Raw genomic sequence first — 23,026 nt, forward strand, 5'->3', positions numbered from 1 at the left:
GTGAAACGAATTATTTTAACTCCGCAACCTATAGGCTATTATGGGCGGATAGTAAAACATCTCAAGCGTACACTACCAGTTATTGTGTTTCAGAACACTTTGAAACGTGTGAGGTCTGTAGGTAAAACATATTTTACTTGTAAATTTACCCAATACTCTTCATTAACATCGATCGTCTATTTTAACGACCAGACCCCCTCTAGGCTAAGCACGATATTAATTAATTAATTAAATTAAAAATTAACTAGGCTGATATTTTGAACTAAAGTCTCCGACATAGCTCAACGTGTCGCGAAGCTGAAGTGACAATTGGCGGATCACATAGTTCGAAGAGCCGATGGCCGTTGGGGTCCCAAGGTGCTGGAATGGCGGCCCCGCACCAGAAAGCGCAGTGTTGGTGGACCCCACACCAGGTGGACTGACGACATCAAGCGCATCGCAGGGATTCGCTGGATGCAGGCGGCTCAGTATCGTGACGTTTGGAAGTCCCTACAAAAGCCCTATGTCCTGCAGTGGACGTCCATCGGCTGACATGATGATGATGATGATGATATTTTGATAATGACTATTTAAAATATCTTCAAAATAAGTGTCTGTCAGTGATTTCAATATAACCATCTTTTCTCAAGTGCTTAATAGTTGTTCACACGTTAATAACACAAACAAGGTGTTTTATATTTTTTGTCTATCTGTCAGTTAATCTTTGTAACGGCTGAACTAATTTTGTTTGGATTTTCACTGGAAGATAGAAGAGCAACATGCTACATAATAGAGAGCACAAATAGGATACTATTAACCCGGAAAAATCCATGGTTCTAGTTCAAAAAAACTGGCGAGAACTAAAAAATTCACGTAAACGAAGTCGCAGGCGTCCGCTATACAAAATTATACAATGTAGGTCAACTAAAACAAAGAAAAGTAAAATCGTAATTTATAAAGTTGTGGTGTAATTTTCTTAATATTTCCCTCGGTGAAAATGCAGTTTGGTCCATTTTAAGGCTTTTTGTTTTGAATACGTAGTAGGATCGAATTGAGTCCTTTGAACATAATAGAGCCACAATTAAAATTATGTAAACCAGTAGGTCAACTGAGAAAATTCTTTATGGTAAAGAGTGGAAAGGGACTCCTTTGTTTTAACTATGCTGTATAAGGACTTTTTGTTTGTTCCACGAAACTCACATAACTGTTTGCTAAATTAAAAATAATTTAGAATTTTGTCATCTACTTGACTTGAGTTTGCAATAATAACGGAAATATTTTATGTACTTATGTACTTAAATTACTAGCTAATTTCATGTTTTGTAATTTCATTTAAAAATTCTAATCCTCACTCCGTGTTAGCCTAGTGGATATGACCTCTGCAGCTCTAACTTTTCAGTTGTGTGCATTTTAAGAAATTAAATATCACGTGTCTCAAACGGTGAAGGAAAAATATTGTGAGAAAACCTGTATTCCAGAGAATTTTCTTAATTCTCTGCGTGTGTAAAGTCTGCCAATCTGGATTGGGCCACCGTGGAGGACTATTGGCCTAATCCCTGTCATTCTGAGAGGAGACCCGAGCTCAGCAGTTAGCCAAATATGGGTTGACAATGATGAATCTTCACTACTTCATTAACGTGAATTTTCGGAGAATTTTATTAAAAGATTAGGTATGTTATTATTAATTGAACAAATCCATTCTTACTAACTTTATCTGTTTATTCTTCAAAAGTGTCCATAAAAAGCCTTTATAAAATTAGATTAGATTTGGTTTTCGAGTAAATGGTAAAAAAAATAAAAAAACAAAAAAAAATAATTATACGAAAAGTTTCGATTCGAAAGTACAGGGGGAAAAATAGATTTTGTCTCCCGCAGGGCCCAACGGTTATCATTATCTATGCATCAGCCAATCTACGCGTCGCCGCACCATGCATGCGGTGGACTATGGTTCTTTGCCCGACAATGGCGCCCATTGTTGCCCTCGGCACAATAGTGCCATGTCTACACTGTGTAACTTCCAAAATTTACTCAAATTGGGCGCGACAGCTTGCTCCCGTGGTTTGAATTTTTACAGTTATTTTATTTGATTTCAATGAAACTTTTTTTAGGGTTTTTTGTTCCTTGTATAATCATAAAATCAAACAATATCCTTACAGAACAATAAAACAATTTTAAAACAATTCTAAAGTTCTGTTTACTAACAATTATGAAATGTCAATTTTGACCATTTGTGATTAGTAATAAAAAGTAAATATCGGATGTTTTTATATTTACAAAAAAAAAGTTTTGTGATTGTCCTGGAAATCCATCCTATTTTTGCCATCGACAAAATACATTGAGCGATAGTTATTCACTTCCGATCAGATTGCTTACCTTCATGCTCCCTATTTAACTAGTTCTATTAAGAAAATACTTTAAAACTACAAATTTAAAATAAAACAAAACACAAACTTTAACAGTTCAGAGTACCTAGTGGACGTTTTCAATGTTTTCATACTGTGCATGTGCATGTGGAATTGAAACAGTAGTGCCACTAGATGGCGCTGTTAGAATTGATCAATTCCTTAGATATTTGCGTTTACGGTTACTTGATCGACACAGTATGAAAACATACAACTGCTACTAGACACTGATATAAAATATCGAAATTTTTCAAGTGTGCATACTCATACGAGTATCTTTGAAGAAGGTAATATTCTTGCAAAACCTCAAGACATAAATTATAATATACCTATAGTCCACAACTTTAGGTTTTTTACACAACAATAATACTACTCAAAAAGGTTCTTTTAAGCGACACTTTTCGTTTCGATTCACATACATTTTATTTTTAATAATAAGCTTTACGGCTCTGGGTTCTAGCCCTTTTGAGTCCGGATTCACATACAACAAATTAATTATCACGGACCAATTATAGAAAGACCTGCCCCGCAAGACGTTACCTCTCTGTCAAACAACCAACGATCTAACGCGTTATCGATTGTATCGATGTTTCATTGTTGTAATCGTTTTCGTCGTCTAAAAAGCTCCCTAATAATTCCGGTTTGTGTAGTAAGTAGTCAGTCAGTCAATGGCATGAAAAACGGTCAACAACTTCTAATTCACTAAAAGATGACGTGACGTTTAATTTGAAAATATTTCTATTTTATTTTTGTTATTCTTTACATGGTAGCCCTTGATTTCAGTCTCACTCAGTAACTGATGTTCAGTCAGTAACTGATGATGCAATCTAAGATCGAAGCGGGCTAACTTGTTAGGAGGAGGATGAAAATCCACACCCCTTTCAGTTTCTACACGACATCGTACCGGAACGCTAAATCGCTTGTCGGTACGCCTTCGCGGTCGAAGCCTTCTACCAGCCAGACCTGAAACAATTAAGAAAACCTCAATCGGCCCAGCCGGGAATCCAACCCAGGACCTCCGTCTTGTAAATCCACCGCGCATACCACTGCGCCACGGAGGTCGTCAAAAACATAATTATAATTAATAATAAATTAAAACAATATATAAAAGAAAAATCGATTCTATTCTTCTAACGAACGAACGAACAGCAAAACATTGATCCATTAATTGAATATTCTGTGTACAGATTATAATTATTATTTATTCTTGTTAAATTTTTTCGATGTGTGAGTTTACCTCGTCCCCCTCTAAAAACGACAGACAATTTTGTTGCTGCATTTGGGTGCGATGCATTTCCATGTCTAATTCCTCTATGTTAATTAAATAGAGTTTGCAGAAATACAACACAAACGACATAAAAAGAACCTTAAATACCCCAAGCAGACATGAGTCACAAACCATTTTGAAAAACAAAGATTGAGTTTTATGGGTGTTAATATGCATTTATAAAATTAAATAAGAGCTTTAATTAATTTTATAAATCGTATTATCGTATTATCATATCAAAAGAAGAAAGAAGTTGTAATTCAAATGATGTTTTCTTTTATTATAATGTGAATAAAATATTTTCATTTATTGCAGAATTACCTTAAACTATGATTAATTTTTTGATTTTGTATTAAGTGAAAGAAGATTTGAGATTTGACAGTTTACACTTCACAGCACAGAACACTACTTTATTTTTTGTCTGTGACTAATACTCCTACTTCACAGTATTCGTTAACTAAATCCAGTTTGTTGTGCGTATTTTCTTCCCTTATAATTTTTGTTATTTCGTTTTGTTCTCGTTTCGTTGTTATTGTTTATTATTGTTATTTGTTGTTCGTTTACTGTTTTTAATTTTATTTAGCTTAGTACGAAATTAAATTAGCACTTTAAATCTTAATATTTTACAAATAGAGGCCTAAATTGAAAAGTAGTGTCTTAACAAACTCATCAAATTCTACATAAAAACGTATATCTAACAATAACCCACACTACGAGAAAACGAGTAAAAACTACTTGTCAAGTTTTTAATTTACGCCTATAATCGCGTACATAATTTTCATAGTCAAGCTACAGTTTTCTATTAGTAATTGAGTTACAGATAGAAGGACAGACGGACATGGGTATGGGTATCTTCAAGTCAAGAGTGAATAGGCATCTTCTAGGCAAGCGCGTTCTACCAAAGGCTGCCTCATAGCTTACAATCTAGCGTACAGCTAAGCGGTGCTTGCTTATACATAATAAAAAAACAAAACTATAAGGGTTCTTTATTGACCACGGAACCCTAAATATAAGTGAAACATTATCTGTTCGATAAATAACAGTTTATAGGAACATAAAATATAAAAAAAATTGTCTATCAAAGGAAGTTTTATTTCATGACAATATTCGTGAATAATGCTTTAGTAAAATGTTGAGCACCCCTGAATCATATGTTTTTGTTTATTTACATTGTTTAAAATACCTACCCGATCTGACTATAATAACATTATCGTGTACTCTCATCCTAATCCACATTAGGGTGCTAACGCGTCAATCACCAAGGGTAGGTATTACAACAGTGGATACTCTTCAACTCTTCAAAAACAAAATTGCACCCCCTTTAAATAAACAAAGAGACTCCAATTTCGATCCTCGTCGAATCAAAGTTTGAATTTTTCATTAGTAGTTCTCCTTTGTAGCGCGCGATGTGAATCGATAATAATTGAATTTTTTAAAGCGGATTTTCGGAGCAAAAAAGCTTAATGAAACTTGTTTGTAAGTTTTATTGTTAAACTAATTCCTCTTTAGAAAAAATATGTTCCGTCAACAAGAAAAAAAATTGTGTTTCTAATGATTGATGTTAAACATTTTTTAAGCAAAACTAAGTACAACATTTTGTGGACTTATTTTCGAGTTTAGAAGAGTATATAAAAAAATCAGATATCTATGTAATGAAATATTTATTAAAATTCTAACACTTTTTTTACACTAATTATACTTTTACAACGGCTTTCCCGGTGTTGTCGCCATTCAACATTCCCAAAAACGCATCAAAAATGTTTTCAAAGCCCTCAGTTATGTGCTCTCTTGTCTTCAAATTCCCTGACTTGATCCACTTCGATATATCCGCAAATGCTTCTGGCCAACGGTCTCGCCATCGTGATACTAAGAAACCTTCTACTTTCAATTGCTTCATCACTATTGCTACTTGTAATATAGTAGCCTTCGGTAGGTTAGTTAAGTCATCATTGTAAGAACTAATACTTCCGCATACTGATACCCTGCCAAAGTCATTCATTTGGCTTATAATAATGCTACTTATTTCACCTCCAACATTATCAAAGTAACAATCAATGCCTTTGGGCGCAGCGTCCTTGAGAACCTTTTGTACATCAACAGTTTTGTAATTGAACGCTTTATCAAATCCAAGGTCCTTTTCCAACCAGTTAACTTTGTCGTCGGAGCCTGCAAAGCCGATCACTCGACAACCTTTTATCTTAGCGATTTGTCCCACTAGAGAACCTACGGCTCCTGCAGCACCAGTTACGACGACGGTCTCACCAGGTTTAGGTTGACATATTTCTAGAAATCCAAAGTAAGCTGTCGCACCTGGCATTCCCAAAGCTCCAACACCTAATGAACTCGATAATCCTTTGAAATCTGGCAACTTGTATAGCATATCAAATGGAGAATTAGCCACGTTAGCATTTATGATACTATAGTCACACCAGCCCTTGTGTGACATAACTCTTGTGCCAACCGGATACCGCGGGTCCTTCGATTCTTCCACCAATCCAACTTGAAATGAAAACTGATCAAATGGCACAGGAAACCGTGAGGTATACGCTCTTATGTATGGATCTACACTGACCCATTCGGTTTTAACTAAAATTTCACCATTCTGTATCGGCGGTAAATCACTCTCGACTATTTCGTAATCATCACGTTTAGGTGCACCCACAAAGTGTTGTTTGACAACGTATTTTCTAGCTTTGACCATTTTCTGTAATTGTTGAATCACGAATGAGTAAAATTCAACACTACGTTGATATAAAAATACCACAATTATCATAAGACTATTTGTCAGATATACATTAACTTATCAATAAGGCCAGGCGCGCACTACAAGTCTTTCGCGGCGCGGCAGAAAAATCTGCGATATATTGCTGTGCAGCAAAACAAATTAATATCAGTAAATAAATGGTCATAATATAAGTAGCTATTAGTATTAGTAGAAGCTGTATTTCTGCCGTTTTAATTAGAGCACGCAAACAGAAAAAGCAATTTTGAGTGGAATACCCTCGTCTGCTTAAACTAAAATAAATAAAGATTATTTTATAAACATCGTTTTGTATATACTTGTACAAGCAAAACGCCGTGAGGTGCTTACAGTCAAAGCTTTTATATAATATCATGTTAGATAACAATAGGAAGATGACCGCTGCAGGACTTTGTCGTTAAGTTAAAGTTTGAAGTCCCACATTTGACCGCGCGGCGGAACACGCGTGTGGTGTGTTCTCGACCTAATACTTATCTGTCGATAAAATTTGTGTCATAGTTTATTCGTAACAATAGTAATTAAAGTATTATTCTTATAATTATAAGTATTATTGCTACACAGTGTTATTAGAATTTTACTTTATTAGTAATTTTTTAAATGTTTTTTTTTTTATTTTTACGTAGAAAAAAAAACACCCTCCCTGATACCTAACTTATACACGCAACTTCATCGTTAATTTCGAATTTCCATCATTCGGTTCGTCCATTCTGGCCAAACATCTATTCATCTAATCTTTACATCATCATCATCATCATCATCAGCATCATGTCAGTCGATGGACGTCCACTGCAGGACATAGGCCTTTTGTAGGGACTTCTAAACATCACGATACTGAACCGCCTGTATCCAGCGAATACCAGCGACTCGCTTGATGTCATCAGTCCACCTGGTGGGGGGTCGACCAACACTGCGCTTTCTGGTGCGAGGCCTAAACTTTTATTTATGTTCATAACATATTAAATATTTGGTAAAGCTATATTTTTTTTCTGTAAGTCTAGAGTTTATTTCTGGAACTGGAACGTATATTATCTGGAACGTATATTTTTCTTTTTAACGCACTCCAACCATATTTTCTTTGAACTTCTTCTTTTCTTGTATACTATCAGTCTAATAAAAAAAAATAACATTTGACAAAGACTTTGAAAGATTTAAAATTTCTTGTTATTTATGTATAAAGGTATCTTTATTTTTTTATTGTAATTTTTACGCGGAAAACCGCGGGTGCCAGTAAAAATAAAATCAAAATGGTTTCTCGCTTATTGCGTCGTTTTCAGCGAATCCGCTCGTTAGGTGCATTTTGTTTTGGTTCTTGCTTACATCGGGAATTCAGGTTAAGTTGATAACTATCCTGAAAGCCGTCGGTAAACTTTGCGGTTATGGAACTACGTACGCGGAAATGGAGCTTTTATTTTTTTTTTGTATTTCTTCATTTCTCGCGTAAGGGGCAATTTGGTAACGATGCCCATCAGGTTTGGCTTACTCGTAGTTTACGGTGTTGCATTTCGCGATTCAGATTTTTTTTTATTATTATTTACAAGTTAGCCCTAGACTACAACCTCGCCTGATGGTAAGTGACGAAGCAATTTAAGATAGCGGGCTAACTTGTTAGGAGTAGAATGAAATCCGCACTCCTTTCGGTATCTACACGATATCGTACCGGAACGCTAAATCGCTTGGCGGTACGTCTTTGTCAGTAAGGTGGTAACTAGCCACGGCCGAAGCCTCCCACCAGCCAGACCTGGACCAATTAAGAATTGTCCCAGCCAGGGATCGAACCTAGGACCTCTGTCTTGTAACCGCGCATACCACTGCGCCACGGCGGCCACCATTTTATATTCCAGCCATTTGGTAGGTATTTGGAACGTTTCCCGGGTGTTTTGATAATTAGTGATTTTATAGATTTGATGTGCTATTTGTTTTTTACGATAAGCGGTCGCGACATTGCAATTCGCGACCGCGTAACTTTGACGCTCGCGCGACCAAAAACATTTATTTGATGATAAAATATTTTTTTACTTTATTAACTATAGAAAATTTTATAGTTTTAGCACTCAAGCCGAGGCTAGTCACCACACTACTGATCCAAGCTACTTAGCACTCTGGTACGATGCCATGCTGTTATGTGATTCCGCTATTTTAAACTCGTCGATGTAATATTCGCCTATAGCAAGTTTTATTAGAATTTGAACTTTATTTCTAAGGGATGCCAAAAATAAAATGTCACTAACAACGAAGTTGCCATGGTAAGGAGCGATGTCACATCGCTGTAACTTACAGAATGCCTATTAAAATACCTATTACCTATCTATACTAATATTATAAAACTGAAATGTTTGTTTGTTTCTTTGTTTGAACGCGCTAATCTCAGAAACTACTGGTCCGATTTGAAAAATTCTTTCAGTGTTAGATAGCCCATTTATCGAGGACGGCTATAGACTATTTTCTCCACGTATTCCTACGGGAACGGGAACCACGCTTGTGAAACCGCGCGGCGTTTACTAGTTATATATTATATACCTATATATTTCAGTCCTACACTCATGTTTAGTATATTTTGAGTCAACAGTACAAAGTTTTTCAAATAAATAAAAAAAAGAGATTTTTACTGCAAGTAGGTAATACGGGATAAAATGCACTGCAGTTCACGGCACTGAGTGATTACGTGTCTAAAGGTGTTGTACGAGACTGCTACTACTCGTAAACGTCTCGACGTATTATCCTTGATGCCTTACTACTTACTACTTACTACCTAGTGTAGCCTAATGTATAACGTTTTTTTTTTTTTTTTTCTGATTGTGTAAGTGCCGTAGGCTCCTTATGGGACCTCAGCGGCGTCACCGGGGGGTTTGGGCGAGCGCAGAAGCATCGCCTGATGGGGCCCGAAGGCAGAAGAAAGTAGTGGGCGGAACGACTCTCTAAGGGCGTCTCCTCTGAGACTCAGGCCTCGACTTAGAGGGCCGTTCGGGAAGGGTGTTTTGGCCTGAGTGTATCAGTCCGGGCGCCCCCGAGATCGTGAGTTAAAAAGCCCACGTCTAGGTGACGTCAGATATCGGGGACCTCGTCTTCGCCGGCGAAGACGCTGTGTAGCTTGTGTTTGTGTTGCCTGGGAAGCATTGTCGTTCGTTATGTCATCGTCAGATGTATAACGTACGATCAGGTACTTTAATGTGTGCACTATCTCTTAGACTATTGTTCTAAGAACACTCGTAAGAGACTTTTTTATGTTATACAACCTTACCTTACGTTACCAGCCGATAGACGTCCACTGCTGGACATAGGCCTCTTGCGTGGACCTCCAAGCACAACGATTTCGAGCCGCCAGCACCCGCTTGATATCCGCGGTCCACCTAGTGGGGGGTCGACCAACACTGCGCTTTCCGGTGCGGGGTCGCCATTCCAGCAACTTGGGACCCCAACGTCCATCGGCTCTTTGAACTATGTGGCCTGCCCATTTCCATGTGGTGAGTTTGAGGCGGCATGTAGTGTCAATTAAACACGTCTGACTGCGTTGAAAGAACTTTATTAACTATGACTAAATGGCTATTCATTACGATACATACAGTACAGTACTAATCTATGTGTAAGTGAGCTAAGAGCAGTGATAGCCCAGTGGATATGATCTCTGCCTCCGATTCCGGAGGGTGTGGGTTCGAATCCGGTTCGGGGCATGCACCTCCAACGTTTCAGTTGTGTGCATTTTAAGAAATTAAATATCACGTGTCTCAATCGGTGAAGGAAAACATCGTGAGGAAACCTGCATACCAGAGAATTATCTTCATTCTCTGCGTGTGTGAAGTCTGCCAATCCGCATTGGGCCAGCGTGGTGGAATATTGGCCTAACCCCTCTCAATCTGAGAGGAGACTCGAGCTCAGCAGTGAGCCGAATATGGGTTGATGACGACGAAGTGAGCTACACTACAGTCACTTCAGCTTCGCGACTCGTTGAGCTATGTCAGTGACTTTGGTTCATCTGCGGATCTCCTCATTCCTGATTCGATCACTCTCCACTCCACAGAAACTCCAAGCATAGCTCGCTCCATCACCCGCTGAGTGATTTGATCCAGGCGAGCGCTTGGCTGCAATCATACTTGACAGTTAGCGATGATGCAGCCTATGGTGGAACGCACTTGCCTAAAAGTGAAGGTAGAAAGATTCAAATCTGTATATTTGTTTTTACTTATAATACTCGTAGATCTAATCGATTACAATTTCTAGATCTACATTAGTAATTATGAAATATAAATTTTAAATTATGAAAATAATTATTCATTTAAATATTGATAGAACTAATTTATTTTCGCTCAAATCGACTTTCTTATGCAACTGTTATAGTAAGGCTGAACAAAGGAAACTAATAAAAAATTCAATTTATCGACTCAATGAAAATCCAATTACATATTGTTTATTTATTTAGAGAGGGTGCGTTTTAGTGCCAATTTTGGATTGAGATAGGGAGCGTAACAGAGTGAGTAAAACTTTTTTTTGGGCTCTACGAATAACTATTATATTATTTCATGACAGACCGTCTAAATTATAAACATACGATATCTGACAGATCAATCATATTGCTTATTAATTAGCTGTTACTTTTCAACCGATGAAAATCGGATATTTTTTATGTATGAACACGCGTAAGATTTTGCTGTCCGATTTTGATAATTTTAATAATAACTTTACCGTGACCCTACCTTCCATGATCACTTTGAAGTCACGATTTGAATTTTCAAAATTCAATATTCTTTGAAATTATTGAAGGTGTTGATATCCCTCGATCCCTCGTCTGTATTCCATCAACAGATCGATTCCAAACTTTCATTAAATTGTAGTGCTTTAAAATACTAAATGAAAAAATTTACAAACACACTGGGCACCTATATAATTTTTCAAAGTTCCCCTCAATTTCTCCAAGATTCCATCATCAGATCTTGACATGATGGCAATATGACCTTCAAAACAAAAAAAAAAAAATTGAAATCGGTCCAGGCGTCTTCGCTTCGCAGGAGTAATCGCTGTACATACATAAAAAATAAAAAAAATACCGGTCAAATTGAGAACCTCCTCTTTCTTTAAGGCGGTTAAAAATTGTAATCGATAGAAACTGCGCTATGCAATAGCAACTAAACTGTGTACCCATTTCATGTTACATTTTATTCATGTAACGGACATGAAACGTAAAATCAACTAAAAACGTGCGGCGTTCAAATAGGCGTTGACAAGCATTCAGCCTCTGGTTTTTTTTATTTTTTTAGCTTTCAGTCAAATATTTTCCAAGCATTTAGCAGCAAATATTTTTTTACCGTGAAATTCCCTAGTTTTCACCATGAACGCACTGAAGGGTACAATTTGATTATGTAATGCATTTTTTTTCATAAAAAATAAAACGTCGAATCAAAAAGGTTTTATACATTTTCTGTTTAACTATTTTTTTTGTGAAATTGAAGCATATTTAGAAAAAAATGTTAGTTTTTTTTATTCTTTACAAGTTAGCCCTTTACTACAATCTCACCTGATGGTAAGTGATGATGCAATCTAAGATGGAAGCGGGCTAACTTGTTAGGAGTAGGATGAAAATCCACACTCCTTTCGGTCTCTACACGACATCGTACCGGAACACTAAATTGATTGGCTGTACATCTTTGTCGGTACGGTGGTAACTAACCACGGCCGAAGCCTCCCACCAGCCAGACCTGGTTACTTTATTTGTTATATTAGGTATGTATAGCTAGTTGTAATTCGCAGATTGGTCCGGATTCCCATGAATATCAGGAGGCTTTACCTATGGCAAAATTCATTTAGATCCGCCCAGTCGTTTTCTATTCAGTTTTCAGAAGTAGGACGTACATTGAAAAGTTGAAATTACTTCCCTTGAAGAAACTGATGAAATTTAAAAAAATCTTTTCATGTGAATTCCGGAGGGTGTGGGTTTGAATTCGGGTTCAAATGCACTTCCAAATTCTCAGTTGTGTGCATTTTAAGAAATTAAATATCACGTGTCTCAAACGGTGAAGGAAACACCCACCGTGAGGAAACCTGCATACCAGCGAATTTTCTTAATTCTCTACGTGTGTGAAGTCTACTAATCCGCATTGGGTCAACCTCTCAATCTGACAGGAGACTCGAGCTCAGCAGTGAGCCGAATATGGGTTGATAATGATGAATGATGGATCTACTCATAAACTTAACCAACGGGGCGGGGCTCGAACCACCACCCCTCGGAGATGAGTCCGACCGCTCTTACCGTTGAGCTATTGATTGTCACGATGTATGCAGAAGGCTTAGATACTGATTGTTACACTACAGAATATGCGTTACCCATCTGGACAAGCCCATCAAATATCCATCAAACAATCTGTGTCCGCACACACCATCGGCTCTTTAGAGCGCATCGCCACAATGGACCCATAGAAACTGTACAACAATGGTGTCGGTCGAGTCTACGCTATGCAGCTTCCCAATTTCCCGACGATGGCATGGATTCGTTATAAGTATTTTTCATTGAATGAAAATAGAATTTATTTAGGCAAAGTGTTTAAGAACCGTGATAGCCCGGTAGATATGACCTCTGCCTCCGATTCCAGAGGGTGTGAGTTTGAATCCGGGGCATGCACCTCCAACTTTACAGTTGTGTGTTAAGAAATTAAATATCACGTGTCTCAAATGGTGAAGGAAAAATATCGTGAGTAAACCTGCATACCAGAGAATTTTCTTAATTCTCTGCGTGTGTGAAGTCTGCCAATCCTCGTTGGGCCAGAGGGGTGGACTATTGACCTAACCCCTCTCAATCTGAGAGGAGACTCGAGTTGAAATATGGGTTGATAAATAGCCAATGTTGGCAAAAGCAAAAACAAATGAAGCTTCATTCCCGGTTTGCTAGCCGGAGTCGATGCCTGGTCGTGGGTTTGATTTCTGCCCGTCAAGATATATTGCCCAATTCACACGATTTTCAACTTACTCGCTTTTCGACAAAAATAAATACGAATTGCATACCTTAAAATCACTTCAAAATATCAAATATCATTGTTATGTCAGGTAACAATTTTCATCGAATTCGGAAGCTAAAAATGTATGAGTTTAAAATTACATTAAAAGATTTTTAGTTAATATTGGCCTTATTTACCCAAATGTGGGATATAAATCAATATTTTCAAACCATCATCCCAATTAAATAAAATATCAGCTGTCTATTAAAAAAAACAACAAATCGGTCCATCCGGAAAATCGATAACAGCGTTTTAAGCCTAGTAATTTTGGAAAATGGGAGAAAAAGAAAGTACCTCTTTATTTTTCCCCGTTTTAATGTTAATACGTTACATACAAAATGTTTCCAACATGTACTTTGAACATACATACCCAATCAATTTAAAGTGCATCAACATACCCTGAAGCCATTGTAAATATGAACCGAGTGTTTAAAAATAATCCACCGCCAAAGCATTTTGAACCTTCGTATTACAAATATTATTGATAATTTAGTACAAAGGTTAAATTTAAAAGCGAATTGTAAATCACTCGGCCGGTATATGAATGATTTTTAATCCAATGTTTTATACTCGCCTTGCATCACTGGAATAGAATGGTAGGTATACCCACCTTGAAACTTTATTTATAACTTCATCATCATCATCATCATCATATCAGCCGATGGACGCTTACTGCAGGACATAGGCCTTTTGTAGGGACTTCCAAACATCACAATCCTGAGCCGCCTGCATCTAGCAAATCCCTGCGACTCTCTTGATGTCGTCTGTCCACCTGGTTGGGGGTCGACCAACACTGCGCTTCCTTTCTCCTTTATTACTAAATTAATAAAATAAAATTAAAGTATGTACACAGCCAAAATGTTATTTATAAATTATCATAATAAATCATAAATGTAAGCTACGAAAGTTCATTACTAAAATCCTAAATCGGAAGGAAAATTGGAATATGGCAATTTGCCAAGGCAGATTTTTGCGATCGTCCAATGTATTTCTAGAAGAACCGCGAAAATACCTAACAACAGAAGAGATTGGTTAGGTTATGGTTGTTTTGTTGTCATCAGTCATCCATCTAATAGGGGACTAACATAGCACTTTGCAGGGTTGCCACTATTTGGGACCCCAACGTCCATCGGCTTTTTGGACTATGTGCCCTTCCTATTGCCACTTCAGGTTAGCAAATCTATCTTTGCTGCTTAGCTAGCTTATGATGTGACGTTATCTTTGGTTCTTCTGTGGATTTTCTCATTTCTGATCACACAGAGATACTGTGTGCATAGCTAGTTACTTAGCCCCTATTCGCACGAGAGTTTTATAAACGGACGTTAAAAAAGCGTTCAAATACAACAAATGCATTCCCAAGTATATTATGTTCACAGGTACAACGTTTTTAAAACTTGACGGTATTTTTCGAGCACTGTTGCATTTTAAGTTTTGGGCGTTGGAAATAGACCTTCATATTATATCTTCTCATTGAATTTTGAATTTAACTATATTGTTAAATTCAAAATTCAATGATTTCAAGTAGGCTCAGTTTACAAGCACTTTTGAAACGTCAGTTGGCTATTTGTAAAGATCCTACCACCCGTTCGGAAGGTAGGTTCTGCTGAGAAGAACAGGCAAGAAACTCAACAGTTGCTATTTTAAATAAAATCATACATATTTATAATTTACAATTACAATTTCTTATAGTTTAACATCCTGTGTGAAGGTGGAAGCTGACCCAATGGCTTCCAAGCGCCTTTATCTTTGAGGAACTAATCAATGGTGTAGTAACCTCGACTAAGTTGTGATCCGAACCACATGGTCTAACCACTGGACCAATGAAGCAGTCATTTAATGTATGTAATTCGTGTTAATTCAGTTTAACGCGTGGATCAATCGCGCACCGCCCTCTATGCGCCGGCGCATTATCTAGTAGGTAAACACTATAGATGTTGGTAGGGTTGCCACCGTTGAAAGTTATCTATACTAATATTATAAAGCTGAAGAGTTTGTTTGTTTGATTGAACGCGCTAATCTCAGGTACTACTGGTCCGATTTGAAAAATTCTTTCAGTGTTAGATAGCCTATTTATCGAGGAAGGCAATAGGCTATATATTATCCCAGTATTCCTACGGGAACGGGAACCACGCGGGTGAAACCGCGCGTCGTCAGCTAGTAAGTTATACGTGTCGCCAAAGTTGTTGGAGTGACAGATCTTGATCACATGACCTGTCGATAGTAAATCTCATTCCCGTACATTTTTCTAGCGTTTGCGATCGTAGAAAGAGAATCGAAGTGCCACTTGGTTACAGGGGCAGGATCGTAGTGTTTGTTAGTCTGTACAAATGGCAGTTGTCTGTACAAATGGCAATGCAGTGAATGATCATTGATTACTAACGAAGATTGCCACTTAACATATTTCTATAAAAAAATACGTATGGCATTCGGAGACTGCAGCGGTAAAGATATTGCATAACATTTTTTATCAGCTTATGCAATTATAATTATTTATTTATTTTATTTATGCAGTATTTTTTTTTGCTTTAGAAAATAATAAAAAATAAAAGAATAAATAAATAAAAAAAATATTTAAATTGTCGTAACGTTTGAACCGACTCTGGTTTAATAAGCCTCCGGACGGCCTCCGTGGCGCATTGGAGGTCCTGGGTTCGATTCCCGGCTGGGCAGATTGAAATTTTCTTAATTGGTCCAGGTCTGGCTGGTGGGAGGCTTCGGCCGTTAGTTACCACCCTACCGGCAAAGACGTGCCGCCAAGCGATTTAGCGTTCCGGTACGATGCCGTGTAGAAACCGAAAGGGGTGTGGATTTTCATCCTCCTCCTAACAAGTTAGACCTTCCATCTAAGTCTACATCATCACTTACCATCAGGTGAGATTATTGTCAAGGGCTAACTCGTAAAGAATAAAAAAAAAAGCTTTGCCCCTTAGTTTCACACTTGTCCAGTTGAGTCGATATCCTTACCTTACCTTAACAGCCGATAGACGTCCACTGCTGGACATGAGTCGATATGATAACGTCGAAATTTGTTAACTTGATTATAAAGCTGAAGAGTTTGTTTGTTTGTTTCATTGAACGCGCTAATCTCAGGAACTACTGGTCCGATTTGAAAAATTCTGTCAGTGTCAGATAGCCCATTTATCGAGGAAGGCTATAGGCTATATATTATCCCAATATTCATACGGGAACGAATAACCATGCGGGTGAAACGCGGCGTAAGCTAGTAGCTTAATAAAAAAAACAGTTATACACTTTTGTCGTTGAATAAAATAACCTACTAAGCGAATAAACCTCCAACATAACATTAATTTACTAGTCCGTATGTAATAGTAAATTAACAAGATTTAAATTCCAACGCAACGTTTACAGAAGCCCTGCAAGTTTACATCGTTCTGTTTACAGTTTACACAAACCCTATCAAGGTGTAAGAATAACATTAGGCACAGTCGTTGAACCGCACACCTTTGTAGTTCACCGTTCTGTATATAAACAAACAAAAAAAAAAAACTAAAGGCGTTCCTGTTTATTTATGCATGGAGAAAATAAAATTTCAGTACTTGTTAGGGCGCTTTCACATTGGTGCACGAACGTTTGTGTAAACAATGATCGCGTAAATGCACTGATTAAGTAGGAGCGTTTTGACACTTGATAATAGCTCTACGAATAAAAGTAGGATCGGCATTGGATTCAATTTCTATTTGAAAGAAAGAAAAAAGAAAGAAAACATATTTATTTTTAAGTAATGCCACATATCACATTAAATCTAAATTATAACATATTATGGCTTAACTGTCCACTCAAACAGTGGAGCACTAAAGAATTCCCTGTAATATGTGGCAAAACCTAGAAAAAGGCCCCAACTCAGCATTTTGCCGCATACTTTCAATAAAAAAAGTTTGAATTTGTTATTATTCGTACAGTCTTTTCGCTAATTTGTAGAAAAAAGAAAACATTATTGTCATATTTAGCGACATGGCTATTTTCAAATTGATATTGTAAACAATCTAATACTCTAGCGCTTAATGTGTGCGGCTACGTATTACGAGAGGTTAAAGTCCTATGAAGTATTGAAATTTTCTTCCTCTAAATAACTTTTTAATAGCATCTCGGATAACGTTTCTTAACCTCGAAGAGTAACTTTGAAAACAAATGTATTTAAGTGTAAATTAAAGGCATAATAAACAATTAACGACATTTATCACTATGAACATACATGATGATTAGTTTAGCTTTAACGTTTTACATGTTTTGTGATTATTATGAACATACTAGTACCGAAGGTGACACTTAACTAGAAATACCTTACATTACGTCAAATGTAAACGCTCCTTTAGAATAGCCCTCCCAATCAAATGATTGCACCAAAATCAATACAACAGTATTTGCAACGCATTTGCAATAATATATTTTAGAGACCCCTTTTAATTTGTAACATTAAAGCAGTTTGTGCGCGTTCCGGCTCACAAATACGACCCCCTATTTATTTAGGCCCGTCAATAAGCGAGGCCCTATATGGGCCCTATTATGTTTGCTTAAAAATCAGCATTAGTGTAAGAGCCCCCGCAAGTTTCGTGCAAACAGTTTGAATGCAATATTTGTAGCACAAAACAATATTATTGCTCGCGATTTCGCTTCTTTTTAAATAAAAGGTATTATGTTCTTTGCTGTGTCTCTTACAATACGTATGTATAATTTTAGATTGATCGGTTAAGTAGTTAAGGCATGGAAGTGAAACAAACAAACGAAAGGCTCACTTTCATATTAACAAGTCTCTCATTTATTTATTTAGCTTTTTTTAATTTTTAACAATGTGAATATGAAAAATATAATACAAAACACGATTAAAAATTTATAAAAAAAATAAACCCTCCCAGTGCGGGACATTTGAGTGCCTAAGCAACCGGTGGTCAGGGCTCCAGAGTGAGGAACTTCCTCACAATACGCGCCGTCTTAAGAATCACTGCCTTTTGTATCCGACTCTTGATCCAACAGTTAAGTGAAAGCTTCTCGAGATGTTGGTCGAAGCTTTTCGCTATAAGACCATTGACTGAAACAACAGTATTATTAAGGATACATATTTATCATTAAATTATTTATTGACTGTTTATATTCGAATTTTCTCCTGTAAACATAGCTTTGAGATTTAAGCTTAATCTTCTTGTGAAAATCACTTAAAAATAGAAGTCAAAAACTACAGCACACAGTACAAAGCGAAGCTGTTAAGCCGATTACAATACCAACGATTTAGCTTCGGTTTTCATAAAATATCACAATAGCTTCGGTATTCAGACAATTTTATATGTTGTGTATGTATTAATTTTACACTAAAACCATATACATGTACACCAGTTTAACTGTGTTTCTCTTGCACGGAACTTATTAAGTTCTCTTTTAACTCATATTTTAATTTATTAAGTTGATTACTTTGTATGGTTAATGTAATTTTTCACATTTACATCTCTAAACATTTCGATGTAAACATTTTGTATAGACACACGTCTCTCACTTACTACTCCACTTTCATTTGTGAAAAGTGCGTAGGAAAAAAGCAGACATTATAAAAATCATCATACATTGTGATACGCTCCTCACTATTTCTCTGCTGGCTCTTACATAGTATTGACAATAAATAATAAGTACAAGTGTATGGAAATTTAATGTGTGAGTGCATGAATGTTTTGTGTGTGTGCATATTTATTGAGTCCGATGGGAGAAGTGTAGTGTTTTGTGATTATTAATACCTACTTGAATTCTGCAATGTTGAAATTGTCAATTCTGCAAATTACTGAAGTTTGCGAGATGCGAAGTCGATAGGAGCTGTTAGGGGCAGAATCGATCGATCGATTTTTTTATATTGTTTCTTCTGAGCAATTTTTGTAGTTCTTTGCAGGCTTCTCTCATTAGATCCTCTCTCCTCAGTAAACCAATGGGATCGAACCACCACCTCTCGGTAATGAGTCCGGTCCTTTACCACTGAGCTATTGAGGCTATACTAAGTGCTTATGACTTAGAAGTTAGTAGTCATTTATGAATCATGTTTGTTGTCGACGTGTCAATGTTCGGTTTACGTAAGCAAATACCGATGTGCAACATTATAGTGTTTCCTGTTCGGGTTTTGTTTCTTAACATAAACGTGGATACAATGTCTCTAACATACAGTGTATGTGACAACTACTGTTAGAATGAGTGTCTGCGAGAGTCAGATACACCCCATTTTATGCAAACTTTTATTCTTTACAAGTTAGCCTTGACTACTATCTCACCTGATGGTGAGTGACGATGCAATCTAAGATGGAAGCGGGCTAAATTGTTAGGAGGAGAATGGAAATCCTCACACCTTTCGGGTTCTACACGACATCGTACTTTCATGCAAAATCGCTTGGCCGTACGTCTTTGCCGGTAGGGTGGTAACTAGCCACGGCTGAAGCCATCGGCCCAATCTGGAACAATTAAGAAAACCTCAATCGGCCCAACTGGGGACATCCGTCTTGTAAATCCACTGCGCATACAATGCGCCACGGAGGCTCCTGTAAAGACTTACATTGTTCTTCTAAATCGTATTGAAGCATGGTGGGTCTTAGCACCATATCCCCTCTTCTATATAATAGCAGGTTGGGCAGTATACTGAGCCCCTTAAAATAGGCTGATTATGACGATTGATGGTGTTAGATTAAAATGAATTTATTGTACATATTATATCAAAAGGTTTAAGCAGAAATATATTTAGGTTAAGCCAGTCGAGAGCCGTGATAGCCCAGTGGATATGACCTCTGCCTCCGATTCCGGAGGGTGTGGGTTCGAATCCGGTCCGGGGCATGCACCTCCAACTTTTCAGTTGTGTGCATTTTAAGAAATTAAAAATCACATGTCTCAATCGGTGAAGGAAAACATCGTGAGGAAACCTGCATACCAGAGAATTATCTTAATTCTCGGCGTGTGTGAAGTCTGCCAATCCGCATTGGGCCAGCGTGGTGGACTATTGGCCTAACCCCTCTCATTCTGAGAGGAGACTCGAGCTCAGCAGTGAGCCGAATATGGGTTGATGACGTGACGTAAGCCAGTCGGTATTGTATAAATAAAACATACGGGAAAACCAATCGCAAAGAGGTCCATCCACTTACCTTTTTACGATTGTACGGACCCCGCTCAGACCGTGAGCTTAAATAACTAAGGTTCTAGTTAACAATTTAGCGAATTTTCGCGATGAAGGAAAATGTTGCTACAACATTTGTTGTACCTCATTTCAGGAAATTTCTTGAAATTTTCAAATCGATTTCATATACGGAGTGGGTACTGTCTGGATACTTTTATTGGTGCATTACTTTTTATTGAATTGATTAAATTTTTAAAATATTGATTCATTTCAATTGGCTTATTGAATTCATGCAAACATTATTATATCTTCGTGAGCCCAGTGGATGTGACCTCTGCCTTCGATTTGGATTAGGTGAATCCGGTCCGCGGCATGCACCTCCAACTTTTCAATTGTGTGCATTTTAAGAGATTTCATGTCACGGGTATCAAACGGTGAAGGAAAATTATCGTGAGGAAACCTGCATACCTACCTAAGAATTTTCTTAATTCTCTGTCTGTGACGACTGCCAATCCGTATTGGGTCAGCGTGGTGGACTGTTAGACTAATCCATCTCATTCTGAGACGAGACTCGTTATCAACAGTAAGCTGAATATTGTTAATGAAGAAAAGATAAGTCTACTTATTTTTTCTTCCACAAAAGGAACAAAATTATATATAACTATTTTTTAAATAATCGAAATTTGTTGCTATAAGCTTTCGCTTGTCTTTTGATTCAAGGATTATAATATCTGAGGTGGAGCGTTAAAGGATGGGATCTCAGAACATTTGTCACGATGTAAACTTGTTTATATATCTAACACAAAAAAAACTGAGCCAGCTTCGCACCAGGAGGAGTGGTGTTTTCATTATGTTTAAGTGTTTTCATATGTTTTTCTATGTAGAATTAGGCATAGCGGTGGTACATCCATCTCCGATTGATTTGTGTGAGCTAGGTACAATCTAAAGTCTGTTATACCTATACAGTACTGTATCTTTAGTGTGCCAATAACAATAAACAAAAATAATAATTAATTAATTAATTAACAAGTGTAATGTCTAAAGTAAACCTGAATAAACTTAGAAATCTTCATTAATGTAGAAAGTAATTTAAATAAGTAGAGTGAAGGTCGCCATTAACGGTCAATTATTCTCACGTTTCTGAAAAGCAAACAGCAGTACCCAAGCGGCATACTATACAAGTCATGTACATAGTGACCAACAGACGATCAATTATCGTCGTGGGTGCTACAGAAACGTGAGAATAATTGACCGTTTGTGGCTAGCATTAGACACCAGGATTCATCAGGAGGCATCAGGATTCTGTAACGATCTTTTTATCACTTCGACACTGAGCTTCGAACTCGTATATATCGCTCTCTGTCTATAGTATCGTGCTAAACAGAGGGAGATAGAGGTGTATTCGAAACTTGCTTTTGCAAAAAAACATCGTCAGAATAGCTCCCTTGCTCTTTTTTGTACGCTTTTCCATAATGACGTCACAGTGATAATGCGTGGGTTGGCTTAATTTGTTTTTTCCTCATTTAATTCGAGTGCACGCCAACTATACAACAACACTAGAGGGCGTGGAGTCGCATAATGTTTACCACTTTACACTTTTCTACTTGATTGGACATTATGAATAATGGCTGGAGGGTGTGTTGAATCAGTTTAGCTTCTTCAAGTATTAGTTAGTCCCTTAGAAACTAACTGACTCTGTAGTTTAGTGGTTGGGACTTCAAATCACAAGGTCCTGGGTTCGGGCTGTAAAACACTGAAGTTTTCTTTCTTTAAAAAAAAATCAGTAAAAATTCTCAGCTTGGAATTTAGGAAGTCGTTAAGTGGGTCTCGTGATATTGAACCCTAACCCGTATTAGGGCAGCGTGGTAGGTCTTTAGACTCAATCTGCTATCAAATCTACAACTAAACCAGACTGCGTAGAACCTAAAGAGCAAGAAAAAGAAAGAAAGAAAGTTCATCACTTTACACTTTTCTACTCGATTAGACATTATGAATAAATGGCTAGAGGGTGTGTTGAATCAGTTTAGTTTCTTCAAGTGGTTGTTTTTAAGTTTTAGCTGGTGGGAGGCTTCGGCCGTGGTAAGTTACCACCCTACCGACAAAGACGTACCGCCAAGTTCCGGTACGACGTCATGTAGAAACCGAAAGGAGTGTCGATTTTCATCCTCCTCCTAACAAGTTAGCCCGCTTCCATCTTAGATTAGGTACATCATCACTTACCATCACGTGAGATTGTAGTCAAGGGCTAACTTGCAAAGATTAAAAAAAAAGTATTCATAGATACTTGAAGAACTCTCGTAAAGACTATTATGAAGATACCATAATTTCATAAAATAATCGGTTTTATACGACTCGTATTGGGCAGAAAGTCGCAGACAAAAGCTAGCTTTGAAATAATACGAAAATCGAATAGCATTCTACTAAAGTATTTTCCTGAATTTTCCAACAAGCAACTCGGAATTCAAAATTGAAGATTAAAAATGCAAAGTATGCAAAACAAGAGGGAACCGAGTCGAAGCTACGTTCGGCATCATCGGATGCGAT

At 37.3% G+C, this 23,026-nt stretch overlaps 2 protein-coding genes across 2 annotated transcripts in view; one reads left to right on the forward strand and one right to left on the reverse strand.

Moving 5' to 3' along the window:
- LOC112049579 (kinesin-like protein CG14535) overlaps positions 1-23,026 on the forward strand; it is a 413,102-nt gene that overhangs the window by 11,361 nt on the left and 378,715 nt on the right. The window lies entirely within an intron of this gene.
- On the reverse strand, positions 5,300-6,353 carry LOC112048696 (prostaglandin reductase 1-like). Its single transcript, XM_024086342.2, has one exon. The coding sequence runs from the start codon at positions 6,347-6,349 to the stop codon at positions 5,342-5,344; it is 1,008 nt and encodes a 335-aa protein (XP_023942110.2). The 5' UTR covers positions 6,350-6,353; the 3' UTR covers positions 5,300-5,341.

Source organism: Bicyclus anynana, chromosome 9 (genome assembly GCF_947172395.1).
Source record: "Bicyclus anynana chromosome 9, ilBicAnyn1.1, whole genome shotgun sequence".
NCBI classification, from domain to species: Eukaryota; Metazoa; Arthropoda; class Insecta; order Lepidoptera; family Nymphalidae; genus Bicyclus; species Bicyclus anynana.